Source organism: Mirounga angustirostris, unplaced genomic scaffold, assembly GCF_029215605.1.
Source record: "Mirounga angustirostris isolate CCGP_5_RB_7025 unplaced genomic scaffold, mMirAng1.0.hap1 SCAF_3, whole genome shotgun sequence".
Classification (NCBI taxonomy): domain Eukaryota; kingdom Metazoa; phylum Chordata; class Mammalia; order Carnivora; family Phocidae; genus Mirounga; species Mirounga angustirostris.
Window position 1 is genome coordinate 166217616 of NW_026991711.1, and position 15825 is coordinate 166233440.

Consider the following 15825-nt stretch of genomic DNA (forward strand, 5'->3'; position numbering starts at 1 on the left):
TCCTATTCCTCAGGTTTCGATGCTGGTATTTTCTGATCTAACCAGAAGAGGTCAATGGGTGTTTTCCCAGTAACATACAGGACTCATTTTCCTTCTTCGATGATTTTTTTTTGACCAAAACTTAGAGGGGTTGTAATTGACAAACCATACCATCAGAAATAATACCTAAGTCATTTCACTTTGTGTGTGTGTGTGTGTGTGTGTGTGTGTGTGTGTGTGTGTTAGGCTTATTTAAGTGTTCAGATGTAGGTTTCCAAAATGCATTAAGAACTCATGTACTTGGTGAGTAACTCAGGTCTCTCAGAAGTCTAAGCTCTTTTTGGCCAGTCCCATCTCTTTTTTATGTGCTGAAGGAAATCTCTTTTGGTCCTAGGAAAGTCTGTTCTTTTTTCCTAGGAAAAGCTCTCTTCAAGTTTAAGAGACTCCTATGCCTGTTAATTTCCTCCTCTTAGGGTTGTGGGTTTTATTAAACAATGCACTTAACTCAGTGGAAATAAGGACAATGTGAAAAGCTACATCCAAGTTTCTGCATGTGGAGATGATGACAACTAGGTTGATACAGCCACCTGGCCAGTACCATTAAGAGACCAGTTTGGAAAATGCACCCTGATTTCTGAGATGTGAAAAGTGTGAAAAATGTGTGTCTTCGCATCTGTGAAATACATTATGTCATGGTGGCTGGGTTAATGTATAATAGGTTTTCCTTCACCATTTCCAAGACTGGGATGTGGAAAAAGCTTGCCTTAGAAGAAATCAGTATTTTTTTTTTTTTTTTGGTGTGTTAAAAAATCTAAATAGGGGTATAAACCAAATAGTTGCAATAGCCCAGGTTTAAAATCGCAGAGAGACGTCCTGGGCGAGGCAAGAGCGGAGTAATACACAAAGAATGGAAACTATGGCTGCAAAAGCGATGGAGAATTTTAAAAAACGGGACAAAGTCCCTAAGCTTATCAAAATAAAAAATGTAATGATAATTACAATAGCCAAAGAACAAGGTAGCTCCTTCTAAGATTATTTTTACCTAAAACAGAAGCTCTCCCATCGGAGGCTCCCTCCATTTTAGGGACGATTATTTGCCTTATCACAGATTTTAATCGATTCAGGTTTGAGTCGCCCATTACAGTCAGCTGATTTTGCACAGCACCATGTTCGAAGTGGGTGGTACAGAATAGAATGCCACTGAACACTGAGGGGATTTTGGTTAATATTCGTAACCCTTTCATGTGCACGGGCGGTCTTTCAATACCTCACCTCCTTAAGCCTCGGTTTTCTCCTTTGTCGAAAGGGAAGAGTAGGCTTTCTAGTCAGTCCTCCAAAGGCTTGCCCCGAGCATGAAGGGCAAGAACATAGACAGAAGCCTGAAACACAGTGCCTAGCACAAAGTAAGCGCTCATTAAACAGCCGCTTTTGTTAGAGGCAGCTCACTGCGGCAAACACACGCGAACGGCGCGAACGCCGAGCCCTCTCAGCCGCATTTTCTTTTCTGCGGTTCCTAGGTTGCTGGGAATTGGCAAGCAATGGCTCTCGGGGCCCTCAAACGCTAAAACCTCGGTGACTGTCTCGCGTCCCGAGTCCGCTGTGAGCCCAGTCCTTTCGGTTGGTTAGAACAGGTTTGATTTTTACAAGCTCCCGAGTGGGGCCCTGACCCCGCAGGAAGTGTTCGCTTTAAAGGATCTCGGCGAGGGGAGGGTGGGGGGCGGGAGGAAGGGGGCTCGGGCGCCGGGGGCGGGGGTGGGCAGGGGGCGGTGCGCGGCTCCTGCGTCAGAAGGGGCCCTGTTTTTCGCACCTTCCCTGACGTCAAAGCTCAGTCAGGACTGCAGCGCTACGCGCCCGGTGGATGTCTACGTGGGCTGAGTCGTGACTCGGGGCCCGGGGCTTGCGAGTGACGCTCGCACTTCGCTTCTCCTCTCGCACGGGCGGGAGAGGCCGGGGGCTCCACTGTCTGGCTCCGCGGGCTGCGGGCGGCAGGCAGCGGGCGGCCGCGGGGCCCTGGACGGCCCGGGGGTCCGGGCACCGCCATGGAACCGGAATAGGAAGGGAGCGCGCCCACCGGTCCTCGGCCGGCGCCCAGGCCCGGAAAGAACCCGGGAGGCCTCCGCGGAGGTGAGAACCGCGCCGCAGAGCCCCGCGGAGGGCGCGGGCGCGGGCGGGGGCGCGGGCGGGGCGGGCCGAGCCGAGGCGGCGCGCAGCCGGGGCGACGCCCGCGGGCTCCGTGCGCGCGGCCGGGGGTGGGGCCTGCTCGCCTCGCGCCCCGGGCGCCTTCTTCCTCCCGAGGGACGGCCGGACCGCTCGCCCGGCTCCTGCATCCGCCTCGCAGGTCCTCCTCGGCGTCTCGTCGCCCCACTCCCTTTCTGCACCTCCTGCGGGAGCGGGGCCGGCGTCTCCGGGCCCGGATCGAGGTGGCTGGAGCGTGGGGTGGAGGTGGGGCGCAGGCTGCCTTGTGCTTCTGTCGGGGGCCCTGGGTCGGAGGGGCCCGCGGACGAGGCCTTGGGCTGGGCGATGGGGAGGGGGCTGCCCGCGGAGGTCGGATTTGGGGCTTTGTACCCGCGAGGACTTGCGGGGGCACCTGTGGGGCCGAGATCCGGAGCCACCTGTCCACAAATCCCCTTCCCCCCATGTCCTGCGCTGTGTCCAGCTGTCCCCAGACCTAGGCCTTTATCAGTCTCTGGCGATTGGAATTTATTTTGGAAGCGTTAGATTTTTGTGTTAACGGCCGTTTTACTATTGTCGCGCAACAGTTGTGTAAATCTGGGCAGATTACGCCGTCGTTATTACGTGCTCCCGAGAAGGCCCTTTGCAGCTCCTAGCATTATCCGTCGCGATGATTTTGGCAGCGCGGGGAAGAAATGCATAACGAGATGCTGGCTCTCAAGGAACTAAAACGTTTTTTATCCCCAGAATGGAATTGTACTTAATTTGTCTCACAGTAGTGATATACGATCAGGGAAACAAGCAAACAAACAAAAAACCCACTGACAAAGCCCATAGCAATTTCATCCTCAAGGGAGTCAGTATTAACAATCTGGGGTACGTAAACGCATATTCGTGTTACATAAAGGGGGGTACTAATGTAATCTGCCTTTTTTGCTTAATGCGTTGTGGCTATTTTCTGTATCAGTGCATAAACATCTTTCCACTGCCTTCTTAACTTGCACTGATTTGGACCCAAAGCCTGGAAGGCAAGAATTTTCTTCTCCCTGCGCCTTGGCCACTGGCCAACCTTAGTAAAACTCGTTAGAGATTTGACAAAGTATCACCGCAATGGCGAAGATATTGGATTAAAAAAAAGCTGAATTCAGGGTAACAGCCATCTTCTGTAAATATCGTTTGTTCTGCTTAATAATGTGAGGCAGTGTTTTTTTCAGATTGCAGTTTTCATCCATTAGTGAATTGTGAAATTAATTTTGTGGGTCATAGCTAGCACTTGAAATTAACGAAGTAAGATGGCATAGAAAATACCTGAATGCATTACATGTAGCGAGGATATTTTGTAAGCTTTGTTTTAACTGCGTTTCTGTGTGTGGGGGTGGGGTGGGGGGAGGGCTGGTGCGTGTGTGGGGTGCATGCGTGTGAGGGTGGCGTTGCATGTGTGACTGCGTGTGTATGCTGGGTTGTGATATAAAATGTATTGCTTCCTCGGTGCCATGCTAATTAAGTTTGAAAGTCCCTAATCCAAGGTACTGTCAGCACTCATCTCAGAATGGGAGCAATGATGCAATTAAGCTAAATGTTATCTTTACTCTTTTCTTTGGAATATGTGACAGTGTTTATTGCAGCAAATTAGATTCCTAATTATTTGTTTTCATGTAATATTAAAACAGTCAATTAGCATTCTTGAAAATACAGAGAGGAAGCGTTTTATGGAAGTTAAGAGGTTAAGAGCATAAACTGCTCAGATTGACCTAGGGTCAAATCCCCGCTACACAGTTTACTGGTGTGTGACCTGGAACAAGATACTGCTGCTCTCTAAACCTCAGTTTCCTGATTTGTAAGGTAGGAGTTCCTGGGACACCAATTTCAGAAGGCTGTTTGCTGTTCAGATGGGATAATGCGTATGGAACTGTTGACATAGTACCTAGCCCAGTTTAAGTATTCACTGAAATTTAGCCATTACTATTTTATTAAGACTGAATGGAGGGTCCAGGATAATGCTTGCCAGATGCATAAGATGGATAATCCAAACAAGTGGGAAGTTGAAAATGAGTTAATGTTGTAAGGAAAGGGACCCTGAATTTAAAGGGTCTTTTTATTTCATTTGGCCGTTGTTTTGTGATTGCTCCCCAATTGTTTTCCTATAGCTAGACAGGTGATTTTGATGATCTTATTCAATAAACCAAAAGGCTTTCTGTTGTCTTTTTAAGTTTAATATTAAGTTGGTGTCTCTCTTGTTAGGCGGTTGAAAAATATTTCCCATAGGGATTCTGGATTTTTGTTAGCTCTTACTTCAAAATACCGCAGTCAGCTTGGGAAACACACACTACAATTCTGAACTCATTTCAATAGTGTGTTTATCTCTGCAGTGGGTACAGATCTCAGGTGTGCAAGAAATAGTCCAAAAAGAAAAAAATATATGCAATTTTGAGACATTTGTGTTGAAGTCATCTCGGGGAGTTCAGAGGTCTTTGTTCACGGCCCCCGATCGGTTTATGCAGTTTTAAGTGTTTCATAAATCAATGAAATAGAATGTAAGCATTATCTTTTAGTATAGCCTTATTATTTTTATAAAAAATAAATTGAATCCTTTGCACTCAAAAAAAAAAAAAAAACACCATTGTAAGAGTACTTAATTGGGTGTGACAACTGTAAAAGGTTGGGGGAAATCTTAAATGTTAATCATAATACTGCTCTCAGTTTTAGAAATGTCTTTAAGTTCTTGTTCTATTTTAGAGGAACCAAAGTGAAAACTCGTTGATGGTAAATTATGATGTGGTTTATGAAAATATGAAAAAAATATGACTGGGAACTCTAGCTGTCCTATCCACAAAAAACCTCAGTGAAACAAAAAAGCTTAACTTGACCTTAAATCAAACATATATACATTTGTATATTTTAGGTTAGACAAAATATTGACGATGTATGTATTTTTAAAATCCTCTTACTAATTTTTAAATAGTTAACTCACCGACTGCTAGCTTTTATCTTGTCAGAAAAGAGGGCTTTTGTCTTACACGGGTAAAATACTATGCAATCATTAAAGATTCTGTTTTGGAATTATATATAATATATAGAGGTGCTCATCGCATACGGTTAAGTGAGAGAGGAGGCTATAGAATAGACTGTATAGTACCATTCCATTTTTGTAAAAACATGTTTAGAACAAAGAATATATGATGAATATTAATGGCAGGTAGTGGGATTATGACTGACTTTTATGCTCTTTATTTTTATAATTGTACCATCAAAAAATTTTTCATAATAAAAATTAATAAAAGTAATTTCTTAAAGAAAAAAATTAACGTGTGTTTTCCTAATTTGCAAGCATAAATGAGCCTAAGTCTTTGCTCTAATACTGATCCTTTGAATTTAGATGATTTGGATATTAACTCATTCTCCAGTATTCTAGAAAATAATGCTGAATATTTTAACTTACCCTGTGAAAAGCTCCTTTGAAGAGGGAAGAATCATTGTCCCAGAATTTTCTTAAATTCTGTTCCAGAATTTTCTTAAAGCTCTCTGCATATACTGCTTTCCAAAAAAATACCCACACTGCCTCAATATGTAGTCTAAATTCTCAAGTTTTCTTTTAAATACAATCATGTTGAAACTGAATCTGCTTTTCTTGCTTTATTGCCCCTTAAATTTTAAATAAAATCTTCGCTCCAGCTGAACTTGTCAGTTTACTATCTCTAAATGTACCTTCTCTTTCTTGCTTGTGTGCTTTTGCTTCTTTGTTACTTGGAATATTTTTTCCTGATCTTTGTTTAAGCAAATCCTACCCATTTTCCAATGTCCGGTTAAAAAACCATATCCACTGTGACATTTTGGCACTTACTATTTGTACATTTCTCACATACCACCTGGTGTTTTTGCATTCATTTCCTAATGCCATTTTAAACTTCTTGAGAGCAAGAAAGCTTATCTATTTCTATCCTTTAAAGCTTCTAGCATGGAACTCTGCACAGGGTAGGCACTAAATATTTATTTGATAATACAGTGCTGTCACTGGCTCTTCTGAATCTAAGTATTGGAATTTTTTGTTAACCAGCGGTTCTGGGTAAGGGGCAACACACTGCCAACAACAATGTGGAAGAATTAAAAAAATGGATAATTTGGCTTTATTGTCTATTGATATAGAGAGATGATAAAGAATTGACAGTGTTTTTTCATTGAAACTAACATAGGAGCTGGGGGTTAGTCCAGGACCCAACGTTAATTTCATGTAAATATTTCTTTCACACATTTCCTATGAACATTTCTCACGGGGGTTATAGCATCTTTGTTCTTAACCTTACCAGAGACCCAGTTTATTCTTTTGTAGCTGTTTGTTCCCGGAACCCAGAGATGTGAAATATATGATGGTGGGTTATATGGATTACTCTGCTCCAGAGCATTTTAGGAGATCATGTGGGATTCAGTGAGTCATAGTATGTAAAGTCCTTTGTGTTCAAGAGTTAATCTTTTTTTCTCCCATTGAAACATAATTGAGTTATTTTTCAAACTTATCTATGACTGGGGGGGGGGGTACTTACTTGGCCAATGGTAGATACTTAGGGGGCTTATCTTTTTTTTAAAATGCTTTAATTTACAGATGTTTGCCAGGACTAATACAGCTGATGTAATACCTGCCCTTTCCTGCTCAAGGTAGGTGATTTGTTACTGTATGAAAATACCAGGTACCAGTAGAATTAAGAATTGGTATTAAAAGACCCATTGGGTCATGAAAAGTAATATAATCCCAGACCCCAAAGAAATGATCTCTTTATTAAGTAAGAATTTTATTAGTACATAAAAAAATGATGACTTATGTAATTGCTTCAGCCTATCTCAGAATCACCTTAGAGCATTTTAAATATGCATGTGCCTGGCTCCCCGCCAGGCGATTTTGATTCAGTAGGTTTTTCGGGTGGGGTTCCTAGCATGTAAAGTTTTAAAAAGGCCCATCGGGTGCTCCTGAATCATTGTAGCTCATTGTCATAATGGCACATATGTGACACAAGATGATAGAAATGTCATAGAAATGTCAGATAATGCGGAATGGGAATGGGAAATAAAAATGGGAATTGAAGGCTGTAAGTGTTGAAGATCAAAAAATAATTTAAAGGAGTTCAATTTTGTGTGTGTGTGATATTAGACTCATACTTCAATTTTGCCTTTGATTCAATGATTGTCTTAAATATATTTTGAATTAAAGCACTACAAAGTTTGTTATTTTATGATTTTCAAAGTTCAGGTTTAAGTGCTAGGGTTCTCTCAGCTCGAAAATTGCCATATCTATAAGACAACTAAAGCTTGTTTCATTTTGTTGCTTCAGGTTAATAAATAAAGTAAAATAATGGAAAAAAGACCAGAATTTAAGGAAGTCATTTTTTTTTTTTTAATATATATTCTCTCTTTCAGAGGCTGGTTTAATTGATTTATTTTCCCCGTAAGTGTGGAAGTCAGAAAGTCAGAGTTTCTCATAATAAGACGTAACAGGTAAGTGAATGTTATGGTAGCATTTGATTTACTGTTTTCACTGATTTCAAGGCTGTGATTTCATTTTAAAGGTTGATTTTAATGAGTAAACTTTTTGTGTTGTGGGATCATCTTATCAGAAATACTCAGCACATTATAGGATCATTCTGTTACATATTCTCCAACAGACACGAATGTTTAAAATAACTAGAATTAAAACTTGATGAAATTATTTCTTACAATTCTGTTTGTACTTTAACAAAACACAGCCAAAAAACTGAAATTGTATTACTTAAAATAATCGTTAATTGTAAACACTTTGTGTCAGTGAATAAATTGGCTGTGTATCAAAGTTACTTGGGGAGTTAAAAAAATTCTGAATTCTAGGCTCTTTCTCAGCCCTGCTAAATCAGAATTTTGGGGAATGATTTTGATATTCAGCCTGGCTTGTGAACCACTGCAGTATGTAATGTTGAAGGATTAGAGTTTTAAGGGGGTAGGAACTTGGAAACTTTTTTATTTGTAGAGAAATCTCATTTCACCGATTGGAAAAAATTCCTCATATTTAATTTGGTTTATGTGGTTGTCAGAAGAGAAGTGTCTTGTGTTTCAGACACGAATTAGTTGTTACTTTGATTTTTAGCAACTCTGTCAGATAATTTATTTTAAAATCTGCCTCTTTTTGGATTAAGCAGAAAGTGCATGTGGTATCTTTATTCTCATGACAGAATTAGACGTTAGGTGTAACACTGGAGTCTGCTTCTCCCTCTGCCGCTCCCCCTGCTTGTGCTTGCTCTCTCTCTGTCAAATAAATAAACAAATCTTAAAAAAAAAAAGAGAGAGAGAGAGAGAGAGAAGATGCACAGCTCTCCTATCTACTCCAGGGTCACCGATGGATTCAGCAGCTCATGGCAGCCTTATCTAATTTCATAATTATTAGAAAGAAGAGGGGGTTGGACTGAGGAATGCATTTCTGTTCTCTGATCTTATCAAAGCTGTTTTCCTCATGGTAGTAAGGAATGATTGTGTTTTTACCATTTCTCTTTTTTTTCAGTTTGAGTATTCCGGGCCAGTAGCCACCTGACTTGGGTTATTCACCATGCAGAACAGACAAGGATACTGCAGCTACTGCTGCGTGCGCTATAACAACCTGGAACAGGTGAGAGCATCCTGACAATGTGCTTATACCTCAGAAGCCCTCGTTTATTTAATAAATTAAATTCATTTTTTCATCCACTGAACAGATCATGTTGTGAACCTTCTCATTGGTAGACACTGTTTAAGGTTCTCAGGATATGACTATGAGCCAGTCCAGGTCCCTTTTTTCATGAAGCTTACTTTGTAGTGTGGTAAGACAGAAAATAAACAGTCATATGCGTTTTAGTACAGGATATGTCAGATTGGGATAAATGTTATGAGGAAAATAAAAGAGAGAAGAGAGTGCAGTTTTAGATAGGGTGGCCAGGTGAGGTGAAGGAAGTGACATTTGAGTTGAGATTTGAATGAAGTGTGGGGTCCAGGCTTGCTTTATTTCTGGGGGAGGAATTTCTAGGTAGCAGGAAGAGAGAACAAAGACAGAGACCCCAAGGCAGAGGGGTGGTTAGCATGCTAACCAAAAGCCAGCAGCCAACGGGGCTGGGGCTTCGGTGCTGGTCAGGTGGAGGGCAGGTGTTAAGTCAGGGTGAAGAATTCAGAGGATTAGATTCTATAAGACATTATAGAATAAGGGAAGGACTTTGAAGTTTATGCTTTCACACACATCTTTTAAGTTTTGCTGTAGTTAAATGTAGCTTTTTTTCCCTCCTATTGTTGCTTGTGTTTTTGGTGTCATAAAAGATTGCCTAATCCGAGGTCATGAAGATTTATGCCTCGTATTTTCCTCTAAGAATTTTTATAGTTTTTGTTCTTACATTTAGGTCTTTGGTTCATTTCCAGTTAGTTTTTTTTTTTAAATATATTGTGATTTTAATTACTTCCTAAAAGCCCTGTCTCCAAAGACAGTCACATTGGGAGTTAGAACTTCAACGTATGAATGGGGTGTGTGGGGGGGCACAATTCAGTCTGTAGCAATTATATTGATTTGAGTTTTAGCTGTTAAACCAATTTTGCATCCCTGGGCTAAATCCCACTTGGTCATGGTGTTTAATCCTTCTGTATGTTGCTGGATTTGGTTTGCCAGCATTTTGTGGAGGATTTTTACATCTATATTCATAAGGGATATTGTTTGTATCTTTCTTTTCTTGTGATGTCTTTGGTTTTGGTATTGAGCTTCTATAGAATGAATTGAGTAGTGCTCCTTTTTGTTGGAAGAGTTTGTGAAGCATTGTATATAGACATTTTGAAATAAGTAATCATGGTAATAGTAGCTGTAGTCTTCTGACTGGGATCGTTAACTTGGAAAAGTCTCAAGGTTTTCTTCAGGGTCTAAGCTGAGAATTGTGTCATAGGTGAAGTAGTAATATAATGAAGCTCTAGTCCTGTTAGTGCTAAGCTGTTTTATCATAAGTGATATCTAAGACCAGTTGTAATACATAAAAATTCAGCTATTTAGTGGTATTTGTTTGTCAACAGTCATTTAAATTCATACTAAGGAAAAGTTTTTATTGTTGTGATTTCTACATCTCTGCCTTTTTACAAAAAAAATACTTTCTAATGCTGGTTATAAACATGAGGCAGCAGGTAATAAATCTCAAAGCTCTCTTTAGTGTTTCTATCACGATTGATAAATTATAGCATCACTTGACTGGAAGATTATTTGCTGAACTTTTGCTGTTAATAAAACATACTAAATCTTTAACTACAAGCTCTATTCAGTAAGCATTCAGTCTAACTTTTTCTTAAGGTTTAAGATAATTTTTAGACATTTGGATACTCATGCATTAAACAGACATTAAAAAAGACTGTTTTTTTTTTTAAAGATTTTATTTATTTATTTGACAGAGAGAGACACAGTGAGAGAGAGAACACAAGCAGGGGGAGTGAGAGAGGGAGAAACAGGCTTCTCGCAGAGCAGGGAGCTTGATGCGGGGCTCAATCCCAGGATCCTGGGATCATGACCTGAGCCGAAGGCACACACTTAACGACTGAGCCACCCAGGCGCCCCTAAAAAAAAGACCGTTGACAGAATAATTTGTGCTAAGTATAAAGCCTTAAGTAAATAAAGAAATGGATAAGTTTCATGGCTTTGGAGAACTTTTAAGGCAGTAGAGAAATACAGGGCCTAGATCTAGGTGAATATTCAACAGAAACAATGGAAGCCAAAAGACAGAATACAACTACCAACTTATAATTCTATGCTTAAGAAATATATCCTTGGAAAAAAAAAGGTGAAATAGAAATATTTTCAGAAAACAAAAATTAAGGGAATTTGTCGGCAGCAGACCCTTACTGAAGGAAATCCTAAAAAGAGTTCTTCAGATAGAAGGAAGATGATTCCAGTTGGAAGCTCAGAGAGATGGGAAGGCATGAAGATCAATGGAGAGGTGGTAGGCAATCTAAATGAATAGTATCTTATAGGAGGGAGTTACAACAGTGGCAGAGAAACTGGAAAGAGAGTAAATCAAGTTAAGTCCTTGCTCAAGAAGAGAGTAGAAGTAATAAGTAATTTTAGATCTTGGTAGGTCAGGGCTGCTTGTTATAATCTGTTACCACTAATAGACTAGAAAAAGAGCCTAGCCTATAACTAACTGCCAAGTTAACAGAAAGGGGAAACTTGGAATAATAAAAAGCAATCCACAAGAAGGCAAAAAAGAGGAGAAATAGGGGCATTGGACAGGCAAGAATAATAAAACACAGATTTAAAAATAAAAACAAAGATTAAATCCAAATATACCAGTAGAATATTAAGTGAAAATAGACTTGGTGCTAGGAATGAAACTATATTTAATATTTTATTGGAGATTTAGCCAGGGAAATAAGGAAAGAAAAATTAAAATGACAAAGATTAGATAAAAAGAAACAAAACATTTTTTGTACACACTGTGATTGTGGACATAGAAAATCCTAAAGATATCTAGGTAAACTGTTAGAATTGATAAGTGAGTTTATTTTTTGTTTTTTTATTTTTAAATTTTTTTTGGTGAGTTTAAAAAGTTTCTTGGGCCAACATAAAAAGAAATTGTATTTTTAGGGTGCCTGGGTGGCTCAGTTGGTTAAGCGACTGCCTTCGGCTCAGGTCATGATCCTGGAGTCCCAGGATCTAGTCCTGCATTGGGCTCCCTGCTCGGCAGGGAGTCTGCTTCTCCCTCTGACCCTCCCCCCTCTCATGCTCTCTCTCTCTCATTCTCTCTCTCAAATAAATAAATAAAATCTTTAAAAAAAAAAAAAAGAAATTGTATTTTTATATCCAACGACACACAGAAAATGAGATTTAAAAATATGCTTACAGCAGCGTCAAAGAACATCAACTCTTCAGGAATAAATATAACAAAATATGTATAAGGTTTTATATAGAAAAGTATAAACATCAAGAAAAATTTAAGAAAAATTAAATAATTGGTGTGATATACCATGTTCATGGATTGAGAAAATCAGTATTATAAACATGTCATTTCCCCCAAACATATATATTGATTCAATGAAATTCCAAACAAAATTCCAGAAAAATTAAGTTTAATGAAAATTAAGCCTATTCTAAAAATATGTATGTACATGCAAAAGGCTAAGAAGAACCAAGATAATCTTGAAGAAGAAGAACAAAGTCAGAAGTAATAGCTATCCAAATTTATTACTAAACTACAGTCTTTAAGACAATGGTGCAAAATTAGAAAGATTATGGAAATAAACCAGAAACTTCAGAAACAGACATGTGGATATTTGATTTGTGACAAATGTGGCACTAAAGAATGGTGAGGACAGGACTTTCTTCAGTAAATGGTACTGGGTCAATTGGCTATCCATATAGAGAAAAAGAAATGAAACTCTATTACTGAATCATCCTGGATACAAAAGTCAGTTCCAGGTAGATGGTAGATGTAAATATTGTAGGTAAAACAATCAAGCTTCTAGAAATCAGTAGAAAATCTCCGTGATTTGAGGTAGGGAGAGATTTCCTAAACTGGTAACAGAAAGCACCAACAAAAAAAATTGGTAAATTGGACTGCAGTTAAGTTAGGAAGCAATGAGAGATGATTAAGAAAGTAGAAAAGTGCCTTGTAACTATTCCTGGAAAAAACACACACACATACAAATAAACTTTATGGACACCCCACCCAAAAAAAAGAAAGTGAAAAGGTAAGCCACGGAGAATGATACTTGAAACATAATTGAAAGAAGAGCTCATGTTCAGAATAAATAATCTCTGTAGTTCGTTAAAAAAAAAAAAACATGCACTTGAAAGACAGGAAGAGACTTGGACACACTGTAAAAGAAGATATCCAGGTGGCCAGGAAAATGAAAAGCTATCACAAAAATTGCAAATTAAAGCAACAGTGATATAACATGAACCCCCCTCTTCAGTAGCTAAAATTAAAGAGACTGACAATGGCAAGTGTTGATGAGTTGAGAGAGGAATGGGAACTATGATACATTGCTGGGGAGGGTACAAATTGGTACAGCAACTTTGGAAGACTAGTCAACAGAGGGTACTAAAGCTGAGCATATGCAAACCTTATGACCCAGAAGTTCCACCCTTAGTAATACACTCAACAAAAATGTATGCACGTGGGCACCAAAAGTCACATAGAAGAAAGTTTTTTGCAGCATAATTTATAACAGCCATGAGCTGCGAATGACACAAATGTCCATCAAGAATGGAATGAATAAATAATATATGGTATATTCATATGATGGGATACTATACAGAAATTAAAGCGAACAGACTACAGCTAATATGGATGAGTATTACAGATGTGGAGTGAAAGAAGATGAATGTAAAAGAGCATATACATTGTATGACTACCCTTAAATTTAGAAACTTTCAAACCTAATCTATATTAAAATTTAGATTATAGTTAATTTGGGGGAAGAGGAAAGGGATATTTGATTGGTCTGGGACATTAGAAGGGTTCTGAGTGCTCATTAGTTTTTCATGGATAGATGGTTATGGATGTGTTTATTTTGTGATAATTTATTGAGCTATACATATGATTTGTGCACTTACCTTTATGTAAATGTCAATTAAGGAAATTTAAAGAAACTGACACCTTCTGGCCTATATAGTGTGGTGTTTTCTGTGGTTTGTGTCAGTGTAAATTCTCCATTCATGTTGCCTTTTTAAAATTTTTACTGAGGGAGAGAGAGAATGAGGTTGGATTTTAATTGAACTTTATTTGTTTCCTTGTACCTTTGTTCCCTTCATGAAACAGGTGGGCTAGGGTACTGGACAGTGGGGAGCCTTTAGGCCAGAGGATCTTGAGACTGTCATGATTCAGACTGTTACTGGGGCTAAGGCAGCATCAGAGTAGACCCCTGAAGTCAGCATGGAAGGAGAGAATTCCAGGAGTTGTAATAGTGGTCAGGAGCTGGCAGCCTGGTTTAAGTTCTTTTGGCATCTTTACTATGGTATTTAAAGTATGACTTTCCCCGGGTATTGTTAAATGAAAACATGTTACTAAATTGTCAGGAACTCATGTTGGAAATACAGCATTAGCAGTAGTGTGATATAGGGAAAGAAGATAAGCTTAGAGGTAGATGCAGATCGAAATCCTGGCTTAATTGTTACTGGCTAGATACCCAGCTTGAGGCAGTTTACTCCAATTCTTTGTGCTTTCATTTCTTTATATCAAAATGGGGACAAGAGTTATACTTAGTGAAAATTCGATGAAATTGCTGCGTGAATGGAATAGCACTGTGTTTGATATGTTATAGGTGCTCAGTAGATGTTAGACTTCTTTCCCATCCCTTTTGATAGGTCACTAAATAATACTTGTGAACACAAACTGTTTCTGTGGAGAGAATTACAAAACAGAAAAATTCTGTGTATTTATTCCAGAATTCTGTTTAAGTGAGGATTTGTAATCTCTGAAGAGAAATGATAGACTTTTTGTGTATTAATCTTCAACTTTTGCAAATACAGTGATCTAGCCCTCTTCTCCCTTTGAACAGATTTTTATTATAAAAATATTTGCTTGGTACAAATATAAGAATTTATAAGAAAAAAATTAAAATTACTTTTAAATGTACCTCACAGATGTAAATGCTTTTAAGATTTTGGTGTATTTTCTTCCATTGATTTGTCTGTACATTTCATTTTATTTTATTTTATTTTTGTTTGTATGTTTTAAAACCACAGTTTTAGGTAAAAGCATACGTGTGATTTTTGCATCCCCCATTTTTCTCTTACTATCTAACATTATGTTATGTAAAAATTTTCATATTATTTTAGATAGTTTCGTAGTATTACATCTTAGGTCATATTATAGATTTTACTGTTAGACACTTTGGAGATTTCCAGTTTTTTGTTGTTACGCTGTGATAAGCATCATTTTTTTGCATAAAGCATCCACATTTAGGATGATTTCCTTAGGGAGAGATTTAGAGAAATGTAATTACTATATCCAAGGGAAAGATACTTCTATGGTTTTTAGATACACATTTTAGAATTGCTTTGCAGAAAGACTATATCAGTTTATACTTCTGCCAGGAATATCTAAATGAATCCATTTGTGAAACTCTCACTACTAATGAGTATTACCTGTTTAAAACTGTTTAGTGTGTTTTTTCTTTTTAATAGCATATGTCCAGTGCTCAGCACAGATACTTGACCACACAGAATCGACAGCGGATGGGCACTACTAGCTTGATGGAACGTTTCTTGCAGGACGTGCTCCGGCACCACCCATATCATTCTCAAGAAAGCAGGTAAAGTAGCTGAGCGGAATTCTGTTAGTACAGAGTTATTATATGTTATAGTCGATGTTTGTGTGAACTTTCTAGTACTTCTTAAAATGAATCTTTTCATTAAGGAATATGAAGTGAAATTTTACCTAGTAACTTCTCTTTGCTGCTATTTTAAAATCTTTTCTAGCTTAAATAAGAAATTTCACTCTAAAAGATAGGGACCACACCATGCTTTTTTCTAAAGAGAAGTCTTAGGTCAATAAATAGTTATACATCATTAAGGTATTCTACTAAGCATGTCATAAGATTAAGCAGGGGTAATGGTGGGGGCAGAAAGAGCCTTTAAAAGATCAGGAACAGACCAGCTGGTGACTGTAGCAGAGTAAGTAAAAACTAAGTCAGTTCCACCTTAACTGAATTATTTGCTAACTG

The 15825-nt window shown here is 38.6% G+C and overlaps 1 protein-coding gene across 6 annotated transcripts in view; it reads left to right on the plus strand.

Annotated features, from left to right (window-relative positions):
* Positions 1-1812: 1812 nt before the first annotated feature.
* The window catches only part of ZDBF2 (zinc finger DBF-type containing 2), a 32182-nt gene continuing 18169 nt past the window's right edge, over positions 1813-15825 (plus strand). The window contains exons 1-5 of one of the 6 annotated variants that reach the window (XM_054506039.2): positions 1813-2103; positions 6749-6801; positions 7558-7635; positions 8669-8773; positions 15287-15414. In XM_054506039.2, the coding sequence (XP_054362014.1) occupies positions 8714-8773; positions 15287-15414 (188 nt within the window). In that variant the 5' untranslated portion in view covers positions 1813-2103; positions 6749-6801; positions 7558-7635; positions 8669-8713. The other 5 variants (XM_045868134.3, XM_054506038.2, XM_064586976.1 and 2 more) reach the window with 5 other exon arrangements.